Below are 27730 nucleotides of genomic sequence, written 5' to 3' on the forward strand. Positions count from 1 at the left end.
TTTATGTTTAAGATGGGCCAGCATGCTACACTGCTGCAGCTATTCAGGAAATATGCTTTGTGGCTCCTCTCAGTCTTCTCCTGACTCACTTTCCTTTCTTTCGCACTCTCCAACTCCATAACTGCATTATGATGTGGAAGACTGCAGTATAGTCAATTTCATGCAAAAACAAAAAGTCTTACACTGGTGTTTTTGTCAGTGTCCTCATCTTTTCACAGATTTTCATAACTGCAAGTATATGAAGTTACACTACATTCTACATCTTATATTCTGTGTCTGAATGTGACTGAAGGCAGCTGAAGGGAATATTTCCATGCAGGTGGACAATTGTCCTCCGTTCAATTGCAATAAATTCCTTCAAGTAATCATCCGCACAAAACCCGGAGTACATCGGCCCGGGCTGGAGGACAGTGTGGTTTCCTCATCAGGCAACACTATACTTTTCCACCTCAAGGACACAGGAATTTAAAGGCCAATTCAAACCTGTGATCATAATGTCACACGTTGAACCGAACCTTCACAGCTCTAAATGGCCCTTTGATTTCCTCTCAGTCTGAGTCACATGCTGCAGTCCACATCAGCAGTAACGCACTCGGTGTATGATGTCATTATGACCTCTCTCTGACACTTGACTCATGCTGTACATGCATCAGCTTTGACTGTTATGGCTGTTATGGCAAATTCTAGTGTTGGTGCCATTGAGTTTAATATAATGTTGCTTCTTCTACGTTTACAACAATCAAAGATCAACGTTTGTGTGTGACAAAAGCCTATTTTATATTAAATTAATGTAGTTATTCATGTTTTAAACGTATAACGCATATTTGATTTGATACCTTCTAAGACCAACAAACAATTTGAGTCTGACAAGTTTGCCATGATATGATACAAATACGCCAGCCTGCAGGTTCACAGCACAGCAGTACAAACATTACCTTGAATTAGAGTTGCTTCAGCCTCTAGCTGTCAAAAGAAAGGCTCTTTTCAAGAGGAAAAGGGCTTTCTGATTGGGCATTGGATTCTGACTTAATTGAAACCTTATGTGTGGCATGTGGAATTCTGGGACTTTGGCACGCTCCCAAGAATCCACAGAATGCGAAGGGTTTTTTCTCCCTCTCTCTGCCTCTTTCTCTCCTCTCCTCTCCCTCTCTTTTTTCCTATTTGCAGGGGTGTCTTACATCAGCCCAGTGAGACCTGGTGAAGGCGACTGACGGACAGAGAGAGAGGGAGAGAGAGACGGGCTCGGATTCTACCGTCCAGCCGTCTTACAAAGAGACTCTCACTGGAATACTCCACAGCCACATCTGAACAAATGGTCTGAAAGGAGAAACATCTTAGAAGTAAGTTGCCCTTTTTCTTAGTTCATCCACTATAACACTTTGTCCTTTTCTGTACGTTTTATTCCACTGTGAAGTTTGGACTTCTCCTGGATCAGAGGGATGCTTGTGCTTTCTTGAAACCTTTGTTCATACCTTAAGGTTTTCTTTTGAGATTTTCAACATGTTCGCACAAGTTACACATTTTGAACTCCATGTACCTTTTGTGTGAAGTAGCTGCTGTTTGCATGGCAGGCTAGAATAGAGGACAGCAGAGTGCAATGCCCTGCCAGCTCCACTCTGCTCTGCTGCAAATCCAGCTGTTTCACACAGAAGCCATTACATAGTGTTTGACTTTGCTGTGGTTGACTTAAAATGTGATTAATGCACATTCCTCCCTTTAAACAGCTTTTCACTTTAAATAATGGTTAGAGTTTAAGAAATAAAAAATAGGATGAAAGCTTCTCTTTCTCAATGTCCATAAAACTAAAGAATTCAAATTTGATCTCTTCAACTCCTGAACACTTAAGCAGTTTATTTTTATTCTATTCATACATAAAATTAAAAATCTTCCCTAATAAATTCAAATAATAGACTTGTCTGAGCTATAATGAAGCATTTGTATAACTGTGTTTTACAAATGCCTTCCTATTGTGCAGAATACAATAGAATAGAATAACTTTTATTTTCCCGGAAGGGAACTTAAAACAGTTGGAGCAGCCAGCAGTTGAATGACATAGACAGTAAAGCACAAACCAACAAATAAAAATGATCAAAAGTGACAATAGTGATAGATTAATACACAATAAGTTAAACAATAGACCATCTGAATAAAGCCTAGAAAAAATAAGTAAACATATTCTGCCAATGCTGTTTGAGTGTTTGTGTTTTTTCCTTGAATGACGCTGAGCAATCTCCTTACTCATCTACAGAAGAAGCGTAACTAATGTAGAAATTGTGTGACTCATTTTAGACTTGAGTCTTGCTTCACGTTCAGACGCAAATTTTGCTCGCTTTGTTGTGGCAACATAGTTAGTAGCGTGGTTTGGAAAAGTTAAGCAACTGTGGAAAAGCAATTCCTGGTTGCTCATTCTTGGCTGCTTGGATCCTCTTAAAGTTTGTTGTTATCAACTGAGCACATCAAATCAAATGGTGAATGTTCATGTGCAACAGCTTGAAAAAAAAGAAGAAGCTTGCTGAACAGATTTTCCTCTTGTGTCACGGAGGTAGTATGTATGTGCTTCAGTGTTATGTAGGTGTTACAGAGGTGGTATGTAGGTGGTATGCAGGTGTCTTCCTGTGGTATGTGGGTGATAGATATCCACACAGAGGCCTCTTTCAGCCTTGTTGGAGTGGTGACACTTTGATAATGTGGTCACTCACTAGACGGCTCTACACAAAGCAGTTATCTGAAGAGTTATTTAAGAGTCTGTGTGGACTCACAGCAACGACCTGAAACAGTCTAAAGAGCAGATTCATGAAAAATGGCGTTGAGTCAATGGAACAGTTGTTATGGAGAGGTGAAGGTGGTGAGCCTGTTATGTGACCCTAATGGATTCTGGGAAGTGTGTGTGTGTGTGTGTGTGTGTGTGTGTGTGCAGTATGCAGGCAACAGTGTTATATCTATGTATGTGCATTTATGTGTTTCTTAATGTATCTGTACACATGGATGCCCTATGTTTTCATTTGTCTTAAGGTTGTAACCTTACTCCCGATAATAGCTGATCCTGACCTCGATGACTTCTTCACATGTGCTTTAAGTTATCAGAGGAATGTACAGCAGGTAGTTCAGCTAAGGCCTGCTGAAGTTAAAGGTTTCAGAAAGGTTCACCACCAGTGACGATGAGAAAGACACTGGCTCCTGATGGCCAGACGAGCTGGAACTACAGATCAGTCAGTCTTTTGTCCCTGACATTCAAAGGAAAAATCCACCCGAAAACACTTTAACACTGTTAAAAACATCTATTGGTGATGTACATTTCAAAATGGGCATTTCTGTGCCCATTTTGTTGTTTGGTGGTGGATTTTTCTTATTCATAAGTGGCTGAACTTAGACAACATGACGTCACACTGAGATATTATACAGTATATACAATGAAGTTTAATGGCAGAAAAGGTTTCAGCTATCTAAAACAAAAATGGTAAACGTCAGGATTTGGTGTCAGTCCCTTAGAATCAAAGAGCAAGGGCTTTCTTTCTAGACTCACCATTTTGCAGCAACTTTCAACAATCATACAGAGAGGGGGAGATACAGATTTCTCCACCGACAGTAGCCTCAAAAGACCAGAATGCAATGCAGCCACAAGACATGTTGAGTTTTGAGTATGGGGTGCAACTCTTGCTTCTTCTCAACTGGAGAGACTCACTTTCTTGCTCTTACTACGCTCCCACTATTGCTCTCCTCACCTACACATACTGAATACAACAAGTTCAGGCCCGTTCTCTGGGGGTTGTTGAAAGGCATTCTGGGAAACATAGGAAATCACTAACTGAAGTAGAAGTAGATGAGGCAGGTTGGGGGAAAGTGGGTACACCAAAAAAGTAAATTACAACACTTCATCACAGAATAACTCCTGGAACGCACTGAACACCACAGATTTATGATATATGACAGTAATAAGGTTCAGAGGGTGGATTTTTCCTTTGAGGCTTTTCCACTGTTGTTGTGGTATTAGAGTTTGCTAAGCCGGATGGGTGGATAGGAAACTAGCTTGATCAATGTTAATAAGCTGTTTGTCAAAGCTCTGGAGTAATTATTGCTTATGAGAGGAAAATATATGAAATGCCTTGGGTGGAGAGTGGACAGTCGAGCCACATTTAATGTTTTTTTATTTGTTCAGACAGTTGGAAAGTAGGGATGAGACACAACAGAGTAAAGTTAAGGGAGGATTTGATCCCAGGCCATCAGGGTAGTAAAAAATTGATATTTGATACATAAGTATGTACACATAACACATAGAGAGAGAGAGAGAGAGAGAGAGAGAGAGAGTGGGAGAGAGAGAGAGAGAGAGTGAGAGAGAGAGAGAGAGAGAGAGAGAGAGACACTCCACCATTTAATTTACTGACTGAGAAAGAAAAGCTAAAAGGAGTTATTGGGAGAAAAGGAAAAAACTATCAATCTTGCTGCAAAGTTTGTGTCTAAATGTCACCAAATAAAAAGAAAATGTAAATAATGATTTTGTAAATTATGTTTGAGAGAGAGAGAGAGAGTGAGAGAGAGAGAGAGATAGACGTCTGTGGCGGTAGCTGGTGGATCCCAGAGTGGAACCACATTAGGAGTGTGTTATCACTGCGTCTCTCTCACATGTCATTTCAATTAGCCTCCCTGCCCTTCGGGGCTCGGAGCCTGACTGACATCCTCGCGCACAGACCGTACCGACCCTCATCACGCACCACAGCAAGGGCTGTAATTTCAACCCCACATTCAAAACACTGCAGCGGAGGCACCCGATGCTTACTTAGGTTAGCTGTAACTCCATGTTGGCCTTGTTTGATTGGAAGTGTTTTCAAATCAATGCTTCTGGCAGGAGAAAACCAGATGCACGCTCTGCAGCTGAGGTGCATGCTGTAATTTGGTATAAATAGCGTCATTTCAGAGAACATCATCCCTTAAATACCGTGCTGTTGACTTTGTATCCCGCACGTGCTTGAACTTCGACCCTGCCCTAACCAGCACCCCACCCTGCACCTACTCTTTGAGGCAGATTAGGTTACATGGAGCCTAAACGAGAGCGCACATTTGTCTCACTTTATTCTAGACTCGAACTGGATGTCTTCTTTGTCTCTCTCTGACTTGAAGTCTGTTTCCAAGGCCGGGGGGAGGGGGTGAGTAAGCTCTAGTGACAGTAAATATGACAGAAAGTTAAATTCTTCTGCGACATTTCCCAATATAGAATAGTACATGGCAGTAAAGGAATGGCGATGCTTTGATCTGGAGAGAGGCAGATGGTCAGCAGTCTTACTCCGAACAGAGACACATCATGGAGACCAAAGGACTGTAGAGGTGGCAAACAGACGGATGCACACACACACACACACACACACACACACACAGTAGTGAGCGCTTAAGGCCTTCTCTGTGTTTGCACATGTGGCCTCTGACAATTTTCCCCAATTATCAGCTATCTCTCATTACGATCATCACAGCGCTGTCACACGTCTTTCATCGTTCTATCCTGTTTACATGTGGCACTCTCTTCTTGCTCGTCTGTTTTTCCTGATGTTCGTTATCTCTCTCTCTTTCTCGCTCTGCCTCTCACTCCCCGTCTTTCCTAATTGCAGAGTGTCAGAGAAGATCTGAGGTCATATTTCAACATGAAACGAACCTCATGAGGCTCGGCAGCCCACCACTATGTTCTAATGATAGCCTGGGCTGTGAAGACAGAGTTGTCATTGCTGACGTACTCTCCCGCACCAGCGCTATTGTCTTGCAGCACCATTACTGTCTGTTCTTTTGTTTCAACCGATCTGCATCTGAATGTCCACAGAGAGACAGAGAGAGACGTTCTCTGTTATTTAGGTTAGTGACGCATATCTGTGCAGCTCAGGATCTTTCGCTTGGACAGCTCAACCTAAAATGCTTAACTCCTTATTTCTCACTCCTCATAGAATAGAATAGAATAGAATAGAATAGAATAGAATAGAATGTGTTATTGTCTATTACAAAGGTAATTTAAAAAGGCTTATTCCTCTCATTTAAATTGGAAAATGGTGAACGTATATTTATTACGGTGTGATAATTCAGTGCCGGTATTTGTACGGACATTGATATGTTTTGTTTTGGGTTTTTTTAGAATTTAAATGTATTTTTTCAGTTGAAATTTAAGAAAGTAAGCTCGGTCTTAGTTGAGTGGCTCTAAGAAGCGCATGCTCTTGATTTAAGCAGCGCACTGGGGATGGACTTCTGCTTTAATGGGGGGGAAATGGAAAAAAATAAGTTCTTGGCCTGGGCTGCTGTTTTTCCAGCGAGTAAAGTTGTGGTGCTTGATTTAACTCTGACAGTGTCGCTGTAAAGTTTAGGCCCTGGATATTCAATCAAAATGGATTTCCAGTCAAAGATTGTAGGTTGCTCCCCTTACATAACAAAGACAGCATTGAGTTTGGTTTCATTTCATTGCATGGTATTTACATTCAACAGTTACGAGTCTCTCATTGAAATATTTGGTACATTTTGCAGGTGTATAAAATATGGTGCTGAATTACAGGCCTGGATCTGTCTGTGAGCGTCTACAGGTGAAGTCAGCAGGTCCGCAGCCTCTCAGTTGCTTTCTCCCTCATGGCCAGTTAAGATCAGCTGGTAGTCTTTACGAGGGCCTGCATATTGGCTTGCACAGTAAATGTCCTCAGGTAACTATGGGTCCCTTATGGCACCACCAGTGGAGCAGATGTGCTCCAGCTTGAGATTGATGTCTATGTAAACAGAAGCAGTTCCAGTGTCAAACACGGCTCCCAAAACTGAATTTCTGCTTTATTATATGGGTGGGGGTGTGTCCTATAGACGCTCTACCAGGTTCCAGCCCCCATGTTGTCCTTGAGCAAGACAGATCTCTATCAGCTCTGGGTGTGCTGCTCTGTCACTGATCCTGACTTCTCACCTCCCTAGAAGGGGACAAGTCAGTTATTATACAGTTGAAAATGACACAAAAGAGGACAGAGAGAGAGAGAGAGAGAGAGAGAGAGGGGAGGGCAATGAGCGACAAATTTCATCAGCTGGATTTGAACCGATGAATTGCAAGCACATGGTATGCAACTGAGCCTGTGGAGCCAACAGACTGTCCCAGGGCCTCAGCTTTTGAGATGGTTTCATATTACTGTAAAACCATTGTTTATGTAACACAGTCTTGTTTTTATCCACTTCATCATAGAGCAACGCTCTAAATCTGCGTGGTGTATCATTGCCTGTGCATACGTGGTGTAAGATAGCCTACCCAAAAGTGAGTGTGTTGAATGAAACACTTCTCCCCAGGTGTCACACCCAGACAATAGAGCATTGTTGTCTGTGGTGTTTTCTCTTCCAGTCAAGAAAATGTAATTATAAGTGTGTGCACACACTTATGCACACAAAAGTAATGTAAGCCTGCATGCAAGCATGCATGTGAGTGTGTCACGTTCTCCGATTTTACTGCCATCTGTTTACATGACTCCACCTGGCTCTGATTTGGAAATTTGATTCAGATTTCATGCATTCCCATAAAAATAAAATATCTGTGATGCTATGCTACAGCCTTAAGGGAGAAACAAGAGGATATAATAGAAAGCGCATGTGGCTGGTTATGGTGCATAGCACATGGGCACACTGTATTGCAATCAGGCCCAGCACCAGCAGCATGCTCACACACGCGCGCACACACAAACACACACACACACACACACACACACACACACACACACTTTATAGCTACCAAGCCCTAAGCATGAGCGCTGGGTTTAAGTAGTAGATACAGGCCCAGTAAAATGTTGTTGGCATCATCTAGCTCTTTGCTAATTAGACCTGCCTTGATTTTAACAGCTCATATACCCAGTGCATTGTTCTTACTGCTAAGAAATACAAGCAACCATGTGGCATACTTTCCTACCCTTGCAGCAGCCAAGCATTTGTTCCCCAAATTGTCAAGTAGTGAAAATTGACGGATGGATTACATTTGATTTTCTAACCTTACGTATTATAGGGTTAGGGTGTTCGTTACAGAGATGTACACTTCCAGTGCTATGTAGCTAAATATCCTACATTGCAGTCGCTGTGTAAGCCTCCATTATATTGTATGTTCCTCTGCATTTGTAGCCAGATGACTTTACAGTATGCAATTTAGAGTTAGATTTAGATTTGATGATTTTGAGGAGGCTGTTGCAACGTTAGGCGAGGATAGATATGATGGGTTTAAAACACAAATTAATGCCTGCTAAACTGCAGTGATGACAGTGATGATAGACAGAATCTTGTATTTTCCTTGTTATTTTGCTGTGATTATAGTTTACATTAATCAACAGTCAACAAACATGAGTCATGTGGGAATCAAAAAACATGCATCAAACATCCAGCAGTTTGATGAACTTGCAAGGCAAATTAACTCATCAAAATGCTATTTTGATTATGTGAAAGTATCATGATTACATTTCACTTGCCTTTTATCAATATGAAATCATGCAGTTTGATAGAGATTGTGACCAGTGTTTGTGTTTGAGTGGTATGGCTATGAAACACATTATTTTAGAAACCCAGTAGCGCTCCAGCCTCAGACCTTTGCACCTCCCTCCTCTCTCCCTTTCCATTGGAGGCCTGTTGACAGTAGATCCATATGGGGTTAGATAAGTTTCATAATTAAATGAATACAGTGTGGCCTGGTAGTGAAGTGTTCAGTTGTTCTCTGCCCTCCGAGCCTCTGCTGAAGGAGCCCAGGTAAAGCTCCGGGTGTTGACACTGCCGTGTGTGTGTGTTTGTGTGTGTACATGAGAGAGACAGCCAGCGGGACAGAGACAGAGAGCAGAGCCAGGTGAAGCTGTGTGTTGTTGACTTTACGGGGTCTCCCAGGGTGCACGGCCCGCTGCTGCACCAACGCTCCTCTGTGTGCCGGGCCTGGAGCGGAGGAAGTCCTTCCAAGAAAACCTGATTGTTTCTGCAAACAAGAAAGCCTGGAAAAACAAAATAAAGCCACTATCCTGTTTGCCTTTGCAATGTGAGAACTTTGGAGGATCACATGGTAAGGCGCCTTTACTGAATGTGAGGGTTTGTTTCAGGTTTCTCTGGATTTGGGTTTTCTGGGGCTGGCAACCGTAGACTTGTATGTATGTGTGAGTGAATTCTCTATACTCATTAAAGTGGTTAGTATTGTTAGTTATGGCCTTTTCTATGGTCTGTGCAAAACACTGGAAACCCACCAATGATAGTGTCTCCCTTATTATTAATAAGTCTGTTGATCTGATTCTGAATTCTGCAGTACGCTAGGTGTTTCTCATGCTATCTGGAGCTGGACTGGGCGCCATGAGCTTGTGGTTTTCGGAGGGGAGTATCTGTCCTTCACCACTTCCTGAACTAGCCAACAGGGAACTGATATTTATGGGGAGCCGACTTTTTCCCAGCAGTAGAAATCCAAGTCAATAGTCGTCCTATTCAGGAACGGCCGGCTCTGAGTTGATACAATAAACTCTGCTTGCTGGCTATCAACATTTGGTGTTAGCTGTTTATGCAAACCTGTTTGAAATCAAACAAAGGTCCAGTCAGGGTGGATGAAGGTTGTGCTTTGTGAAATACTGTCTGTCTGGTCTGAATGGCTGCTATGATTGAGCTCTCTAGCCTAGCCTAACATATCTATGAATACATCTGGAGACAGATAGTCTAAGTGAGTACCTGACATTTTAGATATTGAGAAGATTTCTGATTATGTCATGAAATGACAAACCATATTTCCCACTCCTAGATAAAATATTTTGCCACCACAATCAGGAACCTTTGGCATGTATGGCTTTGTTTTCATTTGATTTTCTTTCTGTGGGAACATAACAGTATGTGTGAAATGGCTGCCATGCTGTAAGCGTACTGTAAGTTTTGAAAAGATGTTGAGATACAGAGAAATAGCTCTAAATATGAAGTATTGATGCATACATAAAGACCCTTGAAATGGTTCCTCTAAATTACTGACTTTCTGTAAACTGTAAAGATATTCTCACAGTCAGGATTGCTGTGTAATGCAGTGGCCCGAGTAGATAAGTCAGTTTAGTGTAAAAAGAGTATTTCCTAGCTTTGTGAGTTTTACTACAGTTTTACTGAAGGCCAGGTGGTGTGTTAGCGGTCACACCATCACCTGACAAAGTCACAAAGTCTATTTTACAGCCTGTAAGTCAGCCTATCAACCAGGTTTCTGTGGGGTGTGTGTGTGTGTGTGTGTGTGTGTGTGTGTGTGTGTAGGGGGGGATGCACATGCATACACATGCCACACATGCTTATATTCCCAGAAAGTTAGATAATACACACACACACACACACACACACACACACACACACACATATATTCTCCACGTGCTTTGCCTTCCTTTAATTAACCAGATGTGTCGCTGTTAACAATGAGCCATTGATGGAAAAAAATATTTCATCGAGGGACAGGAGAGTCTTCTGGAGTAGAAATATGTGAGGCTAACTTTACCCAGCTTATAACTCTGGAAGTGCAGGACAGCACAGCACAGTAAAGGTGGGACTTGCTGGGAACTCAGCAAGCTCTGAGTCAAACCTCCGGTCATTCTTTGTTGTTGAAGTAATGTTTTTTTTTAATTTACTTTCATTACTTTGAAGTGCATGAGTTTGGATCAGCTCTCATAACCAGTGACACTTAAAGTTGTGTTTCATGAGGAAACGCTCCGCTGGGCACCACTGAACATGTGACAAACATGTTACTTTTAGGGATTTTGTTTGATTTCTTTACACACTTTCAGTTTAGGTTATTTTTTTGTTCCTATTCTGAAAGATTTGAAAAGTGTCAGTGGACGTGACATTTGTTTGTTTTCCTAAATGTGACACTAATCCATGCTGACATACATTAGAAGCTTTCTGAAGACACACCAAACCCTGTACTGTGTGGTATTTTATACATACACTTTATTGAAGGTTTAGCCACCCAGTATTAAAGATGAGTTATTGTCATGCTGTAGTTTTACAACATAAAGGCAATATGACACAAAGCCATTTCAACAGTACAGGCTTTCACACCAGGCTGAAATGAAGATATATTGCACACCTTATGCCAGAGTAATTAACAGTGTTAATCAATGTTAATAACAGAGTTTAGCAAACCATTTTATTACAAAGACCCCCAAAATACTTTTGATGTCAATGATCCCTAAATAGAGACATATCAGACTAGGGACTCCCATTTTAGTGGATTTTTACAGAATTTAGTGTACAAATACAGACTGTTGCAAGGCAGAAATCTATTCAGTAAACAAATGATCATACATTCTCTCATTGTGCATTATCTAGTAAAAAATATTATTCTTACTAAAGCCCCCTTCAGAGATCCCTGGATGTCCCTAGACTTCACTTTAAGAACCACTAGGGTAAAATAGACATGAAATCCACTCCTGAGCCAAACACAGTCTTACAGTTCGCTCTCTGCTCCACTGCATCGGCTGTGTGAGCTGTGACCTGTAGTACAGTGTGTTGGACAGGCGCTGTCTATATCCAAACTGATGCCCCCACCCCACTCTAAAAGCCCCCCAGCTGAAGCCTGGAGGGGCCTCTTTACTCCCCCCCCCCCCCTGTGCCCCAAACTCCCACTCTCCCCGTCCATCTTTACCTCCTCACACCCTGCACTTCTCCCTCCCTCCCCTCCCCTCCTGTTTTCCCCCGTGACTCTCCTTGTACCTGTTTACGTTGGACGGCCTGCTGTGGTCCGTCGGTTAGAGGCTTGTGACAAACCGTTGATCTGGACTCTCCTGAGAAAAGTACATAGACCCAGTTTACCTGGGCGCCATGGTTACAGGCGCAGGAGAGAGCAGACTTTACCTCAGACCAATAATATCCAAACCAAACACTGCCTTTTGGCCTCTGCTGGCAGTTGCAGAATGTTGTTTAATCAGCGGGAAAATACCTGACATACCTGCGAGGAGATATTTTTGTCTCAGCGTCGTTTTTTTTGTTGTTGTTGTTGCTAGAGCTACTGATTCATGGTTAAGTCAATGTCTTTATTTTTTTCAATGAGAGGAGAATTTCGCAAAAGCTTTGAAGCATTACTCATTCATTAGCCCGTAGTGTGTGGCTTTTGAAACACACCGTTGTGAGCTGTTAACTGTATGTGTACAGCATGCTGAATGACAGAGGCCAGGAGGTCAAACCTATATCTCTCTGTTCTCTCCTCTGACACACAGACGGCACGATGACCTAGATCAGATCTCTTTCTTCTCTTTTCCTCCTCTCTCTTTCTCTCTCTCTCTCTCTCTCTCTCTCTCTCTCTCTCTCTCTCTCTCTCTCTCTCTCTCTCTCAGGAGCTCTGGGAATATATTCTCTGCTGAAGGGGGTTTGTGCAGCTGGTTCTCTTTGTGGGCTTCTGCTGCCCTCACTCCTTCTGTGTTTCATCTAACAAAAATGAGTGTTACTGCAAAACCTGACTGTTGCAATGAAAACATTCATTCTGAAGTGAGATGTCCACTGTTTGAAAAAAAGAAAAAAAGTGACATCTTGTTTTATTAAATTGTTGCTGGTATAAATTGTAATTCATCATGAAATGAGCTGGCTTAAGCTTTATTGTTTACAAAATAATAACATTTGAATTGATGGTTTGACAATGCTTTCATAATGTAGTGACATTTTTTTGCTTTTTCCTGCAATCTTTCCCTCAAAAGTTTCACATACGTCTTTGAAAGTTAAAAGGAAAAAACCCTATCTTGATTTTCTGGAAGAGATGCTTGTTGAAACTGAGATAGGACACGAATAAGTTTTTCCTGCTGTGTTCCTGTAAGACGAGAATGAAGAGAAGTTTCCAGAGCTGTGAACCTGTAACCCCAGCGTCGCTGACTGATCTGATGCTACCATAGGAAAGGCCAGTTTATGGAATAACAGCTGTTCGCTTGACACAGGTATGGAGAACACAGCTGTAACGGGAGGGGAGAGCAACACAACTGATACACAAGGAATCCACTTTAACATTTTATCAGTCACTGAAGGCTGCCCATCCAGAAGGTTTCCACTGTAAAACTGTGGAATAACTCAAGGTATGGGAGTATGAGATTTCCTTGGATCTCATTTTTGCAGCTTTCCCTGTGTGAAGAAGACAAAACAGCTAGACCCAGAGGAAAACATCTTAAACCTCGTGTCAATCGATACAGGGCCTGAAGTCTTAGAAAAGTTCTTTTAAGTTTGAAAATGGCTGAACACTGGGTTGAAAGAACTGCTCAACTCATTTCAGTTTCATGAGTCTCCATCCATAGAAGCAACACACAGCACAGGCAGCCTTTACATAAATGTTCTCCAGCACATGGTAAACACATTTGTGACTTTCAAACACACACACAAGCCATCAGCTGTTTGCGTTTCATTAACTCTGAAAAGCCGAGAGGAGTTAAGCTCGGTAAAGGAACTTGTGTCTTAGTGGGAAGTGGCTGTAACCTAATGCTATAGGGAATGGAAGTAAGAAAAGCAATAAGATTATGAGTGAAGGCACAATGGAAGACTGTGATTAGTGTCGCAAAATTCAATGGGAGGAGCATTAACGGCAGTCACACTAGGTTAGTTTGAGGTTGTTTTTTTGCTCTGCGACTGCTCGAAAGGTTTGCTTGAGCATTCGGCTCTTAATTGAAGAGGCAGAATCACTTTTGATCCACACCACTTAGGAAACGCAGCTGCGATCATCAAGCTGTAATTGTCAGGGACGTTGTTTACAAGTAATTTTCCCTATTTCCAAAAGCGGAGAATGTCTAATCCTAATAGCCAGGCAGTGTGGAGAGGAAATCGTTCTTTAATATCAGGTATCATGAAAAACCCAGCCTGCTGGGCAGAGAGAATGTGAATTTGGGCAGCAGCTCAAAATCAACAGATCTGGATTTGTTTCCCATAGTCAGAATGCAGCATATGTGAACCTGCACTTCATATATGTCAGAGGTTTGGATCGAGGTTAACTGGAGCTTTAGAGAACTTTGTCAACAAAGGTTGACAAAGTCACTGCCTGTGGAAATTCCCTATTGAATGTAAGCGATGAGAAAGGAGCATAGAGATGGTGTTTGTACAGGATAGTTATAGTAGGATACTGTACAGTCATGGACAGTAGACTGGCTTGTACAGTTCGGTCCAGTCTTGACCCACAGACTGGACTAGACTGCTGTAGCTCTGAGCTGCACACTGCTGATCCCTCTGTTATTCCAATGGTGAAACATCAGGGGAACGTTGTGTTTGGCCAGGGATGAAGACCAGGAAACGTCTGATACACACACTCGCACACACACACACACACACACACACACACACACTGGTGTTTCTCTGTGAAATGTCCCACAGTATACAGTGTAGTTCTGCTTTGTGCTTTGTTCTGGATATGTGTTTTTGTATTTTTATTTGAGCTGTGTATAAAGCCGATACAGCCTTTACGACAATAAAGATATAAAATCATCAGATAGCAGAAAAGCTTCCAAAACCTTTGAGACTCAAACTGTAGATTTTCCACATTAAGTGACATGAGAGATGTATAGCGTTTGTCCCGTTTCTCACTTGACGTGCCATTGTGTTACATAAGAAGCAATTAACACGGTGAACAATAAAAACCAACCTCACTTATGTAACGACGACTTAGAGGAGCAGTAAAGCGTTTATGTGCCTAAGACTGGTTTCTCCAAACACTTAACCAGGCCATGATGATGGTGTGAGATCAGATAACCGCCGAAGCAAAGCTGTCTGAGTGGAACGAACTAGAGAGTGGAAGCCTCTTCTGCTTTCTGATTTTTTAATGTGTGAGGAGTGTGAGTGCTCTGCTGAGTGGGATGTAAGAGCATTACTTCCACAGTGAAAAATGTGTTTGAGTAAACTCGTCCTTGTAAAACTCTGTGCACACGTAAACATTCGATAAGCACAGTGGTTAATGTGAAGTGACCTAGGATTCCCGTCTTGCCTTATTTGTCCATTTGTACTTCTACATTTTGTGTAGTCACATCATAACTGAAATGCAGACTGGTCTTAGTGTTTTTCTCTGCTGCTGGACTGAGCGGTCAGTTGGAGGCGGCTTGCTGGCGCTCCTTCTGTCCAGCTGAAGTCATGTCTGTGAGTCAGTCTCTCAACCTCTCTCTCTCTCTCTCTCTCTTCCTCTCCTCCCTTCCCTTGTTTATCCCTCATTCACCCCTCCATTTAGTCCTTCCTATACGGCGACAGTGTGGATGTATCACTTCAAACGTTAAAAAAAAGAAACCTCACATTTTTATCATAATACAATTAAAATTTTATGTAACATTATAAAATAAATACAATAAAAAGTGCCATTCATTTCTCTGCATATGAAATGAGATATGATTCTCAGTTGTAAAGCCAATATTGAACTATCCCCACAATTAGGATTTAATAGGCCTTCTCTCACAGAAAGTAAAAAAAAATGGAAATTCCACTGTTAGGTGGCAATTATTGTGTCTTTTATTGAGTGAATTAAAAACATGCTTCCAATAAAACTCCCATTTTCCCCCCATATATCCAAATAATTGTTTGGTTCCCATGAGCACAGAAGAGTAAATACTGAATAAAATGTGTTCATCGCCTAATACAAGCTTACATATTGACCTATTTTAGACTCTATTGTTTTAGCAGAGATTAAACTATGTGACACTTGTCTAACCTCTTGTCTCCACCGTGTCTTGCAGGTTGGAAGCCTGTCTCTGTGCATGTGTTTGGGATGAAGCGCCTGTGGGACGTTCACTTCCCCCTGCTCATCCTCCTCTACCTGTTAGGAGGCGTCACATCGCAGGTCAACCCAGGTCAGTGCTGACACATCTAAATCTTTTCTGTGCTAGGATTTGGATATCTGGACTGGGAGTTTCTTTCAGTGCACAGTTTGCACTGTTATTGATATGCTGAATTTGCACACATGATACTTGCCGCAGCTATTCCCACTTATTCATTTATTAGCCATGGCTGCTATTTTGGTTCGTTGTTTTTATTAATCATAGTTGCATTTTTAGTGATCTCAGGTAATGTTCGGTTTTTGCCCCACTGTCTGTCTTACTTTTTATCGTCTCTTACTGTTTTTTGTTTCTTCATTGTGTTTTATTGTTTTTCTAATGTGTCGGTTGGGTTTTTGTCTGGTCCTGACTGCAACCAAATTTCCCCTTTTGGGACAATAAAGCCTTGGCATGTGACGTATCTGGTCAGTTTGAGATATCTGGATTTAGTTTAGTTCAAACTGAGCCAAGTTGACTACTTTTTTTGCACTGAGACCACATTCAAGAGTTTGTTTTGTGCATAAAATGGCTTTATTGACATTGTGAGCTTTGGTTAGTGTTCTGCATGGCTTCACACTCCCAGGCCGCTCCAGCCGTATTCCAGTCCAGACTCCAACTGATTCTGATTTTGGATTAATGCTACTTTGTGGGAACCCTGTGGTCCCCTCTCTCTCTCTTGGCCTCTTTGATCCCAGCATGGCTACAGCATGCATGGCTTTCTCCAGCTCTCCCTCCACTGTACGGGTGGCTTTTTGGGGGGAAAGTGTGATGTCAATGAGAACGGACCAATTATGTTTTACAAGGAAAAAGAGTAGCAACATTTGGTGGGCAGAGACAGAGCCAGTGAGGAACCAGGGAGAAGTTTTGATTATTGTAGAAACAGTAGAAATACAGTGGATATTTGCCAGTAAAAACCTTGATCTGACTACTGTTTATCTTGTGACTTTATGATCATTTTTACGTTGTACTGCATTCTCACAGTCAACTTCACCAGTGCTGGTATCCACTTATCCTGTCTAGGTTTATTTATCTATAAACGATACAAAATCACGCTTATATCAACATCTCAAACATAAATTTTGAGGCTTTATCCAATCCGCACCCACTCAAAAACAAAACAAAACAAAAAAAAAAAACGCCCCATCACTTCCACATCCTCTTGCCTTACTCTACCCCCTTCCCCTTTCAAAATAAAAGTTTTGACATTATGTCCTACAGTATGAAAACATCATGAAGCTCCTCTCATTATGTGAATGTATGAAACCGAATGAAAAACGAGGCATAAAACAGGTCATGGCCATGGTCATGTGGAGGTTTTAGATGGAGATAATTGTGCTGAAGGCAAAATTACAAACATACATTTACATTTCTCACATTTCTCTTCAGAAGAACGTTACATTTGGTTTAAAGCTTGTTTTTACTTGCTTTTTTAACAGCAGCTGCTTCTAGTGGGTTTGCTCATACATTCAAACATAAACATCCTCACCATACTTACAAGAGTGAGCTACACACATATGCGGAAATACACTCTCATACACGCACAAATGCACACACAGACACACCACACACCCACGCACACACACACACACACACTCAAACGTGACTTAACCTTTTCATCATTCATTCATTATTTGTGCCAACTCTAACAGAATAAGAGGGCAGAGAGTTTTATAAGGAGGTTAAAGAAAGAGAGAGAGAGGAGAGAGACAGACAGAGAGGGAGGAAAGAGAGGAGAGACAGAGAGGAAAGAGAGAGAGAGACAAGAGGAGAGAGAGACACACAGATTATAGAGAGCGTTTATAGAGGGAGTTTCAAGTAAAATCGTGTGTGTGTATGCTGTGGTTGCTTTCAGGCCTATATTTCCTCATATCTATTGATAGCTACATGTCCACATGTAAAGGCTTTATTTCTGACCTATTTAACCAGATGTGAGCATAGCATACTATAGGATACTTAATACATTTCAAATATTCTATTAAATCTTAAACCTTGTACCATTTAGCACCATGAGATGAATCATTCCCAAAAATCAGGGCATGGATGTTAAGGCATCTTGCTTATCTCAACTCGACTCGTGCGAGGATTTGAGGGTTTGACCATGGTGGGACTTTCTCTCTTCTTTGTGTATTTTTGTCAGTGTGTGTGTGTGTGTGTGTTAGTGTGCCCGCACACACGCTGTGGATCCAGCTATCCCACTGGAGTCTGTGGCTAATGCATACCAGACATTCTGACAGCAGGAAAGTCCATTGAAATAGGCTCTGTCTTTCTCCCCAGCACTTGTGTGTGTGTGTGTGTGTGTGTGTGTGTGTGTGTGTGTGTGTGTGGTGTGTTTCCCAGTTTTTGACCACTCATAAGTCATGGAGAGGACTGTTTGTGCATCTGATCATGGTCAAAGTTCAACATGTTTACCATCCATGAAAAAGTGTTATATGTAAAATATGACCCCAGGGATTTCCCTGCTCAAAAACCACCAGCGAATTATGAAAAATCATTTCCAGGGTGACTAAATACTTAAATCCCGACCTGTTCTGAAAAATGGAAGCAGGATATATCTACCTATAATTCTGTCTAATGCTTTAGTTCTGCTTGCATTGAGAAGAGAGTCATTTTTCCACAGTCTGGAAATATTCATGGCTGAATTTAGTAGAGCTGAGATGTTGGGTGATGCCAACTTTCCCCTGTTTAAAATTCCCAAGCAATGGAGTTATACCATCCCTGTCTTTCCCATTTTACTCCTGAGTGGGCGAACTTCTTTTCACTGTAGTGGGGGAGGAGGCAAAGGCAAGGGCAGCGGATCCAAATATCATGCAGTATTCCCTTTTATTTACGCCGTGTGTGGACTTCTTCTCCATGTGAATGTCTAGAGTAAAGCCTGAGTGAATGAATCAAAACTTCCTCAACAGGTCTGAAGCGTACATTAGATTCATATATCAACACAATAACATTAAAATCTAATAATGTAAGAGTATACAGTACACTTATGAGGAAAGCATGAGCCCTATATGTGAGCGGTAGATAGCAAGGTCGATAGCATAATGTTTGTGTACATGTGTGATCGTGTGTGTGTGTGTGTGTGTGTGTGTGTGTGTGTGAGAGTGAGTGTATTTGGAGCCAGTGGTTAGACAGCAAACACTACAGAACAAGCCTGCCTTTCACTAGTCAGGGTGCGGTAAAAATCAAGAGGTGAGCGAGAGGGTTTGGGCAGTTACCCGCTCCTCTTTCTTCATCTCTCTCTCTCTCTCTCTCTCCCTCTCTCTCTCTCCCTCTCTCTACCCCTCTCTATTTCTCCACCACACAAGGCTGGTATTTTTCCACCTTTTCTGGGGTGATATTTTTAGATGCTGTGGCCGAAAGTGGAGCATGATATGGGGGATGTACTTCAACGTGTGTGTGTGTGTGTGTGTGTGTGTGTGTGTGTGCGTGTGTGTGTGTGTGTGTGTGTCAGCTGCCCCCACTGCTCACCCCAGGGGTCACCTCTGAGTGGGTCGGGTAGATAAATAAACATAGCAGAAACCAACATTTGGAAGAGTGGTCATGCATCCGGCACGACATACTGAAACTCGGTTCTCTCTCTCTCTCTCTCGCTCTCTCTCTCTCTCTGTCTCTCTCTCTCTCTCTCTCTTTCTCTCTCTTTCTGTAGGATGTGGTTGAACACTCTGATAATGACTCCTATTTTCATCAATTACGTCCCAGGCAATTACTCACTGTTTTCCCCAACTAGTGATATTGCATTGTCTGTGGTCTGTGTCACTGTATCTGTCTGGCGAGCGCTTATGGAAAAATTACATAAATTATGTTACCGCTTCATACCACGTGACACACACATAATGACCCTAGTATTTCCACAAGTTTATCGTGGGGTTTTATGTTTTTTTTCTGTCTTTTTGGTCTCATGTCACTGTTGAGGCTGTAAGCAGTGAAAAAGGAGATGCTACTCTGCGGTGATCTCTTCCTCCTCCTCCTCCTCCTCTTCTCTATCTGTTTACACTGTACACCTCTATGTGAATGAGACTCATGCGCTGCTCCGCTGACTCTCACAGACCGGTGCAGGAATGCCAACCACCTCAAACCCCTTAACCTCTGGAGCAGCGCGGCACTGATCTGACCGAAGACAGATACAAGAGTTTTCCTCTTTATTTTCAAACGATGACTGATCTTCGTCATCTTAATCCTTGGCCTGATTTGATTTGAAATCATTTTCCAGGTGGGGTTTTTTTTTGGGGGATCTCTGCTGTTGTTTTCTTGACACAGATTCTGAAGATTTATGCTTGCCTTAAGTTTTACTGTGGCTATCCTACGTGCCGTATGAGCACCGCACCTATCATTGAAACGACTGCTATTGCATTTACGTTGCCAAGGATCCCACTAATCGACTGAAAATATGAGAAGTGTGAGATGGTTTTGGTTGACGTGGTCCGCTCAGCCAAGGACCGCTAGGAGAGAAATAGAGGAAGGGAGGAGGAAGAGGAGGGGGGGGGGAGGGGGGGATTGGAGAGTAGATGGGGGTGTTAAGAAGTGGAGAATAGGGATGAATGATGAGGGCGAGAGGGATGGAGACCGGGCAAAGTGGAAAGAGGGTTAGAGAGGACAAGATGAAGGGAGGACAGAGGAGGAGAAGGCAGTCTGTGACATCTGGAAGAGTTTTTGTTTGTGAGTGCTTCAAGCTGTCACTGTGTCACTGCCAAGATGGAGCCTGCATGCGTGCGTGTGGTTGCATCTCAGCCTGCTTTTGTGTGTGTGTCTGTGTGTGTGTCTGTGTGTGTGTGTGTGTGTGTGTGTGTGTGGGGGAGTGTCTGTGTGTATGTGAGTATATCAAGTCGTCCGTCCTAGCACAGAGCCCTCAGAGGTTTCCACATCTTGACTTTTGAGCAAATATTTGGAGGAGATCAAGAAGAAGGAAGAGAGAATCATAGGGGGAGAGAAAGAGAGAGAGAGAGAGAGAGAGAGAGAGAGGGAGAAAGAGAAAGAGCAGGAACGGGACAGAGAAGGCCTTGAACCTCAAGCATTGCTGTTGCTGGCATCTTCTCAAAGGCTTTTCTGTGGGACGAGGGGCCAGGCTAGCTGGGACAGTCTGCCTACAACTTCCGCCTCCAGCTCTACTGACCCAGTGCTATCACACACACACAAACCTGTTCCCAAATCAAGTTTCTCTATGGGCCTTTCATCCGTAAACGAGTCTGCTGAGCGGTCATATCCTGTTAGGTGGAGATATCAACGTTAGGCCAAAACACTAGACCAACCCGACCCTGCAGATATAATATTGATGGAAAATCGCTTTCTATTTTTACCCCCAGAAACACCCATGAATCAGGAAATTCACTCTGAGGCTTGTAAACGTTAATAGATACCACGTCTTCTGTGTCACGCTCAGTTAGCCGCTAGCCCACTGAGCCTTAACGAAACACCGGGCGCTGAAAACTTTCAAAAGCACACTGTTAACTTTAATCGCCTCTCACCGCTGAAGGGGAGAGAGAGAGAGGGAGAGAGAGGGAGAGAGAGAGAGAGAGGGGGGAGAATGGTTGGTTTAGACCACACAGGAGGAGAGAGGAGAGAGAGAGAGAGAGAGAGAGGAGGGAGGAAGGAGAGAGGACAGAGTGAAGACAGAGAGGGAGGATGAGGGGGTGGATGGGCATGCAGGAAACAGAGGGCATATTGCTTCTATTGACCGCACAGTGGAGGCGTGATATGCTCTAACCAGCGGGCCTCACCACACACACACACACACACACACACACGTACACACACAGAGTAACTAACTACTGTACATCTGTTTGATACCAGCACTGTTTGGACTGGCAGAGACACTGAATGGATCCAGCTTATTATTTCAATAAAGCAACCGCACTCTGAGTGCAAGGAGAGTGGAGTTTCGTATGTGTGTGTGTGTGTGTGTGTGTGTGTGTGTGTGCATCGCCCTCACACCACCCACCACACCCCTTCATCCAATACTATCCGTCACATTTTGCAGTCTGATTTCTTGACAGAGGTTTGGGAATTAAATAGCTCTGTCTTAAAAATGTCTGAATGCGGCTTCAAATTCTTGACGCCAACCGACGCCGCGGTTGGTCTGAGAGAAGTGAGTGATAATCCAGGTAAATACAGGATTGAGTGTTTATGGCGGGGCAAACGTCGGGTTTACCCAGCGGTTTTCCACTGACATCCATCACAATTTCCACATTTATCTGTTTACTTATTGCAACAATCTGTATTTTTAGTGAAGGATGTTGTTGTGTCGCAGGTGTGTGTCGGTATCCTCTGGGCATGTCAGGAGGACAGATACAGGATGAGGACATCTCCGCCTCCAGCCAGTGGTCCGAGTCCACCGCCGCCAGATACGGCAGGTCGGTCACACACACACACACACACACACACACACTCACACACATTCACACACACAAGCTTCATTGTATGTTTACCCTGATAATGAGTGTGTGTGTGGGTGTCTTATTCTGTAAGGTACCTGCGCCTGTTTATTTGCAGTAAACCACAAACTGGAGTATCAGTTCTACTCACAGCCACATGATTAAGGGGGCTGCTGTGTGCACGTGTTGTGTGTGTGTGTGTGTGTGTGTGTGTGCAGCAGAACGTGGGTGGCCTTCAGTAAGTATCAGGATAATGATGTAATACTGTTCCTCCATCCAACCTGGCTGTGTTTTAAGTCTCGCCCAGCTCCCCCTCGCCCCTGCCAGCCCCCTAACCCAAAACGAACAGTTTAAAATGAATTTACGACGCAGAGCTTCACTGAGGTGTTTTCATAACGGGCTGTAAGAACTGAAATCCACCACCGCACTCACTTTTACTTTCCTCTCACCTTTCTTCTCTCCATCCTGTTCTAATTTTTCCTCTCACTTACTCTTTTCCTTTTCCTGCCGTAATTCTAATATGAACATCCACTCACCGTTAATTTCATCTCTCTCTCTCTCTCTCTGTCCCAGGTTGGACTTCGAGGAGGGCGATGGTGCGTGGTGTCCTGAGATAACAGTGGAGCCAGACAGCCTGAAGGAGTTCCTGCAGATTGACCTGCGCTCCCTCCACTTCATCACCCTGGTGGGCACCCAGGGGCGTCACGCGGGAGGCATTGGCAACGAGTTCGCCCAGATGTACAAGATCAAGTACAGCCGTGACGGAAGCCGCTGGATCTCCTGGAGAAACAGGCAGGGCAAGCAGGCAAGTCAATCTAGTTTATTTTATTTAACTTTTATTTAGCCAATTAAAGTCTGCTGGCCAGGACAGCAGCAATTAAACATACTGCACATAAAGTTACAGATAATTCAACAAAGGAAATAACTTAGAAAATAGAAACATAAAACTATATCATGTCAAATACAAATTAAAATTGAGTGCAATAAAATTTGGATTGGGGGTAAAAGAACTAACAATTTAGTCACAGTTCCTATTGAATGTGTCTCCAAGTCTATCAGTATAGCAACCAATTCAATGATCAATGGATAAAGTGAACCACTTTGAGCTGTTTTTGTTACACAGCAAGTATTCCACACTGTCTGGTCTGTATCCCAAGCTTGAATGGCTCAGATATGACTATAAAAAATAAAAAATAAGATACAACGCGCTCAACTCAAAAGTAGTTGATAATGAGAAAGGAAAACTAGGACAGCACTCCAAATTTGTTTTTTATTTGCCACATGGACGTTTCGGGCAAGACGCCCTTCTTCAGCGTGTGTATTGGCAATTTCATTTGAAATTGACAATTTGCTTTCAATTTGGAGTGCTGTCCTAGTTTTCCTTTCTCAGATATGACTATATAATCTATTTTGACCTTTACAACAGACTGCTGATAAAGATGCTCTGTCTAGTCAAACTCACCGTCTCTCCTCTTATCATACTGTTGTCCGGTCATTGATATTACCTGGTGCGATTATGGTTTTGGTGATAGAAGAGATGGTACATTGAACTGATTCATTAATTTCCATTATCTATAAGTGATAGGAGGAGGTTATGATTTTGTGATCGTTAATTAGTGATGACGACGTGTAGTTATTTCAAACATGATCTAGTTCACTGATCTTCTCGAGGTCAAGGGTCAAGGTGTATCTGTTGTGCGTGCAGGTGATCGAGGGGAACAGGAACGCCTACGACATCGTCCTCAAGGACCTGGAGCCGCCCATCATCGCTCGCTTCGTCCGCTTCATGCCCGTCACCGACCACTCCATGAACGTCTGCATGAGAGTGGAGCTCTACGGCTGCGAATGGCTCGGTGAGAGGGGGGAAAGACTGCAGAGAGAAAGGAGGCCTGTAAAGGACTGAGAGTGGATGAGCGAGGAAGTGCTGGACAAAGATTTTACAGCTGAAACGCAGAGACCTTACCTTTGAACTCATAAAGATAGAGAGGAGCAGCTCTGGTTCTCTGTGACCTGGCATGGGTCAGGCTTTTCATAACACTGTCACAAAATAAACGGTTAATACATGGAAGTACATAATGATCATATCAAAACACAATACAGCAAAATAGTTCAATTCAATTAAGTTAAAAAAAAAACTCTTGAGGCAATTATGAAGCCAGCATAGTAAAAAACAAACAAACAAACAAACATCCAAGCAATAAAAACAGATAAGACCAACAGTAGGCTACTAATTGTGGTAAAACAAATAATTGTTGATTAATTGATTACATAAATAGTTGGTGATGATAAAACTTTTATTTACTTTTATTTCTCCTTTTCTTTGCCTGCAGATGGTCTAGTGTCCTACAACGCTCCAGCAGGGGAACAGATGAACTTGCCCAGTTATCCTGTTTACCTCAACGACTCAGTCTACGATGGAGCTGTCATCTACAGGTGTGTGTCTCTCTCTCTGTGTGTGTGTGTGTGTGTGTGTAGGGGTCACTGTGTTTGTGCGTTTCCTTACTCCCTCTTCACCATCATAACTCTTCCTCATGTCCGGCCTCTTTTTTTATTTTTTCACCCACCTCTATATTCCTGCATCATTCCTCTCTGCCTTCGTCAGTACTTTTTACTTTTACCCAAACCTTGGAGCCAGAGATCCGCAGTGACCCTGTTGTTGCCTGGTCACCATGGTGAGAGCAGGAGACAGACGGCGGTGTGCGGGGGTCATGGTGGTTGACTCTTAAGTAACAACGGATGGGAGTGACTGAGTCAACCATGCTAACAAAGCTTCAAGACTAGGGAGAACCAATCGGAGTCCTTTGTCCTTGTTAGTGTTTGAATCATAGCAGGGTGAATAATGTCCTCCATGACACAGCCCTCCCCCTCTCTCTCTAGGAAACAGTGCAGAAGAAAAAGAAAATGGCCCATGTTCTGATACCAAAGCCAAAAGCAAAAGGGAGGAATCGGTTTCATAATGCTACCACCTAGTGGTGAATAGTTGTACCACAAAATCCTTTTGTCTGAGATGCTGATACTCTGAAAATACAGTATGTTGGTGAAAAGGCAATGCAAAATAAACATAATTGTAATCTAATTGTGTGCTTCTACTTTCTCTATCTGTCTTCTTCTCTTTCTTCCACTGTCGCTCTTCCTCTCTGTTTCTCAGTATGACGGAGGGCCTGGGCCAGCTGACGGATGGAGTGTGCGGTCTGGACGATTTTACCCACAGTCACGTCTACAATGTGTGGCCGGGATATGACTATGTGGGTTGGACCAATGAGAGTTTCCCCAGTGGATATGTTGAAATCATGTTTGAGTTTGACCGCACGCGCAACTTCACCACCATGAAGGTGAGGGTCATAATGATAAAATTGCATTCCCCCATTCTTCCATTTCCAAGTCTCTCTCTCTCTCTCTCTCTCTCTCTCTCTCTCTCTCTCTCTCTCTCTCTCTCTCTCTCTCTCTCTCTGGTCCCAGCGGTACTCTAAGACTCTCCATGTGTCTTCTTCTGTCTCCAGGTCCATTGCAACAACATGTTCTCGCGGCACATCAAGGCCTTCCGCCAGGTGGTGTGTCACTTCCGCTCCGAGTCCGACTGGGAGGCCACGCCCCTCTCCTTCACCCCTGTGGTGGACGAGAAGAACCCCAGCGCCCGATTCGTCACCGTCAACCTGGCCAATCACATGGCCAGCGCCATCAAGTGCCAGTTCTACTTCGCTGATGCCTGGATGATGTTCAGCGAGATCACCTTCCAGTCAGGTAGACCGAGGAACTGTGTGTTCAATCTGTAGCTGCTGTATGGCACCGCCTGGTAGAAACACTGTCGCCCCAGTGGAAACATTTTTTCACAGTTTTACATTATTACGTATTTATATATTTATTTTGAGACTTAAAAGGTTTGTTTATGTTTATTGTGTTTGTAAACACTGAAGTAAAACTGACCTTTATTTTGAGTTTGATGGGTTATGAAAGTTGGAGGATTTCTGCAAACCTATTTTCTATCAACTACTCAAACTCTTCAAGAATGCATGTGAATATACCTAAAAAATTATATTGCCAAATAATAACAAAACTCTATTAAAGTCAATTTAATGGCTCTGTAATTCAGAATTAACTGTCAAGTCCTGATCAGCGCTGTGTCTATTTCAGATACGGCCATGTACAATACAACACTGGCTCCGCCCAAGACTGGACCACCAACTAGCACACAACCAGGTCAGTGACCCCTACACACACACACACACACACACACACACACACACACACACACACACACAGAGTACAGTCTCAAAGCCAACTTCCTATCATATACTTTTCATCCAATCAAAAGGTGTCTCTCCCTATCCCCTCCCCAGGGGATGACCCCACCCACAAAGTAGATGACAGCAACACCCGAATTCTGATTGGTTGTTTAGTGGCCATCATCTTCATCCTCGTGGCCATCATCGTCATCATCTTGTGGAGGCAGGTGTGGCAGAAGATGCTGGAGAAGGTGAGCTTATCAGTGATTTTACAATACCGTAATTTCCATTGAGATTCCTGATGTTTTTTCCTCTGGGAGGCGGTCAGATGTGTTCCTTCACCCCCACTCCTTTATTCTAGGCCTCTCGCCGGATGCTGGATGATGAACTAACTGCTAGTCTGTCAATACAGAGCGAGACGTTCGCCTACAACCACAACAACCAGTCGACCGCCACCAGCGAACTGGAGTCCAGTTCCACCTACGAGCGTATCTTCCCCCTCGGCTCGGACTACCAGGAGCCTTCGCGACTCATATGCAAGCTGCCGGAGTTTGCCCAGAACTCCGAGGAGCCCGGTGGGTGGACAAAAAACCCCAAACACAACCAAAATCAACACAACCAGGCACAAACACACTTTCATCTCACTTATCACTTGTCGATATTCCCGGTTATGACCTCCCATAATCGTTTTCCAGCTTCTACTAGCACAGCTGCTTCCAAATCTACCGCAGCTACTGTGATCCAAGATGGCGCCCCTCACTACGCAGAGGCGGACATTGTCAACCTGCAGGGCGTGACGGGGAGCAACACATACGCCATCCCTGCATTAACTATGGACCTGTTGTCAGGGAAGGATGTTGCCGTGGAGGAGTTCCCACGGAAACTGCTCACCTTCAAAGAGAAGCTGGGAGAGGGCCAGTTTGGAGAGGTGTGTGTCCTGCAACTGCTTTACTTACAGCAGTGGATATTCTGTCAAATCATACACAGAACATGTCTTCATGTATGAAAAAGATGCAGCTGATGTAAAAAAAAAACTAATCACAGACTAGTTTTTTGAGTTTAGCATTGATGTAAAAATTGTTAAACTCTTCTCTTCTCTTCTTTTCTCTTCTCTTCTCTTCTCTTCTCTTCTCTTCTCTTCTCTTCTCTTCTCTTCTCTTCTCTCAGGTCCACCTGTGTGAGGCAGAGGGAATGCAGGAGTTCATGAACGAAGAGTTTTCGTTTGACGTCAGTGAGAACCAGCCAGTTCTAGTGGCTGTCAAGATGCTCCGTTCAGACGCCAACAAGAATGCAAGGTATCGACTGATCCACACCAAATACAGTACTTATAACCTGTACCCAGGGGTGGGTAGTAACGCATTACAAGTAACGCACATGAGTAAAAAAGTAGTTTTTTTTAAGGAACGAGTACTTTTAGTTCTTTTTTTTAAAC

At 43.1% G+C, this 27730-nt stretch overlaps 1 protein-coding gene across 4 annotated transcripts in view; it reads left to right on the forward strand.

Moving 5' to 3' along the window:
- Nucleotides 1–1207: 1207 nt before the first annotated feature.
- Nucleotides 1208–27730, forward strand: part of ddr2a (discoidin domain receptor tyrosine kinase 2a) — a 30903-nt gene continuing 4380 nt past the window's right edge. Inside the window, exons 1-13 of one of the 4 annotated variants that reach the window (XM_078285531.1) lie at nt 1208–1340; nt 15636–15749; nt 21952–22054; nt 22649–22880; nt 23781–23928; nt 24406–24508; nt 25224–25407; nt 25576–25816; nt 26207–26272; nt 26413–26549; nt 26660–26873; nt 26994–27226; nt 27466–27593. In XM_078285531.1, coding sequence (XP_078141657.1) covers nt 15668–15749; nt 21952–22054; nt 22649–22880; nt 23781–23928; nt 24406–24508; nt 25224–25407; nt 25576–25816; nt 26207–26272; nt 26413–26549; nt 26660–26873; nt 26994–27226; nt 27466–27593 — 1871 coding nt within the window. In that variant the 5' untranslated portion in view covers nt 1208–1340; nt 15636–15667. Of the gene's footprint in view, nt 1341–15635; nt 15750–21951; nt 22055–22648; nt 22881–23780; nt 23929–24405; nt 24509–25223; nt 25408–25575; nt 25817–26206; nt 26273–26412; nt 26550–26659; nt 27227–27465; nt 27594–27730 lie in introns of all 4 variants that reach the window. The other 3 variants (XM_078285533.1, XM_078285532.1, XM_078285530.1) reach the window with 3 other exon arrangements.

The sequence above is a fragment of the Centroberyx gerrardi genome, chromosome 9 (genome assembly GCF_048128805.1).
Source record: "Centroberyx gerrardi isolate f3 chromosome 9, fCenGer3.hap1.cur.20231027, whole genome shotgun sequence".
Classification (NCBI taxonomy): Eukaryota; Metazoa; Chordata; class Actinopteri; order Beryciformes; family Berycidae; genus Centroberyx; species Centroberyx gerrardi.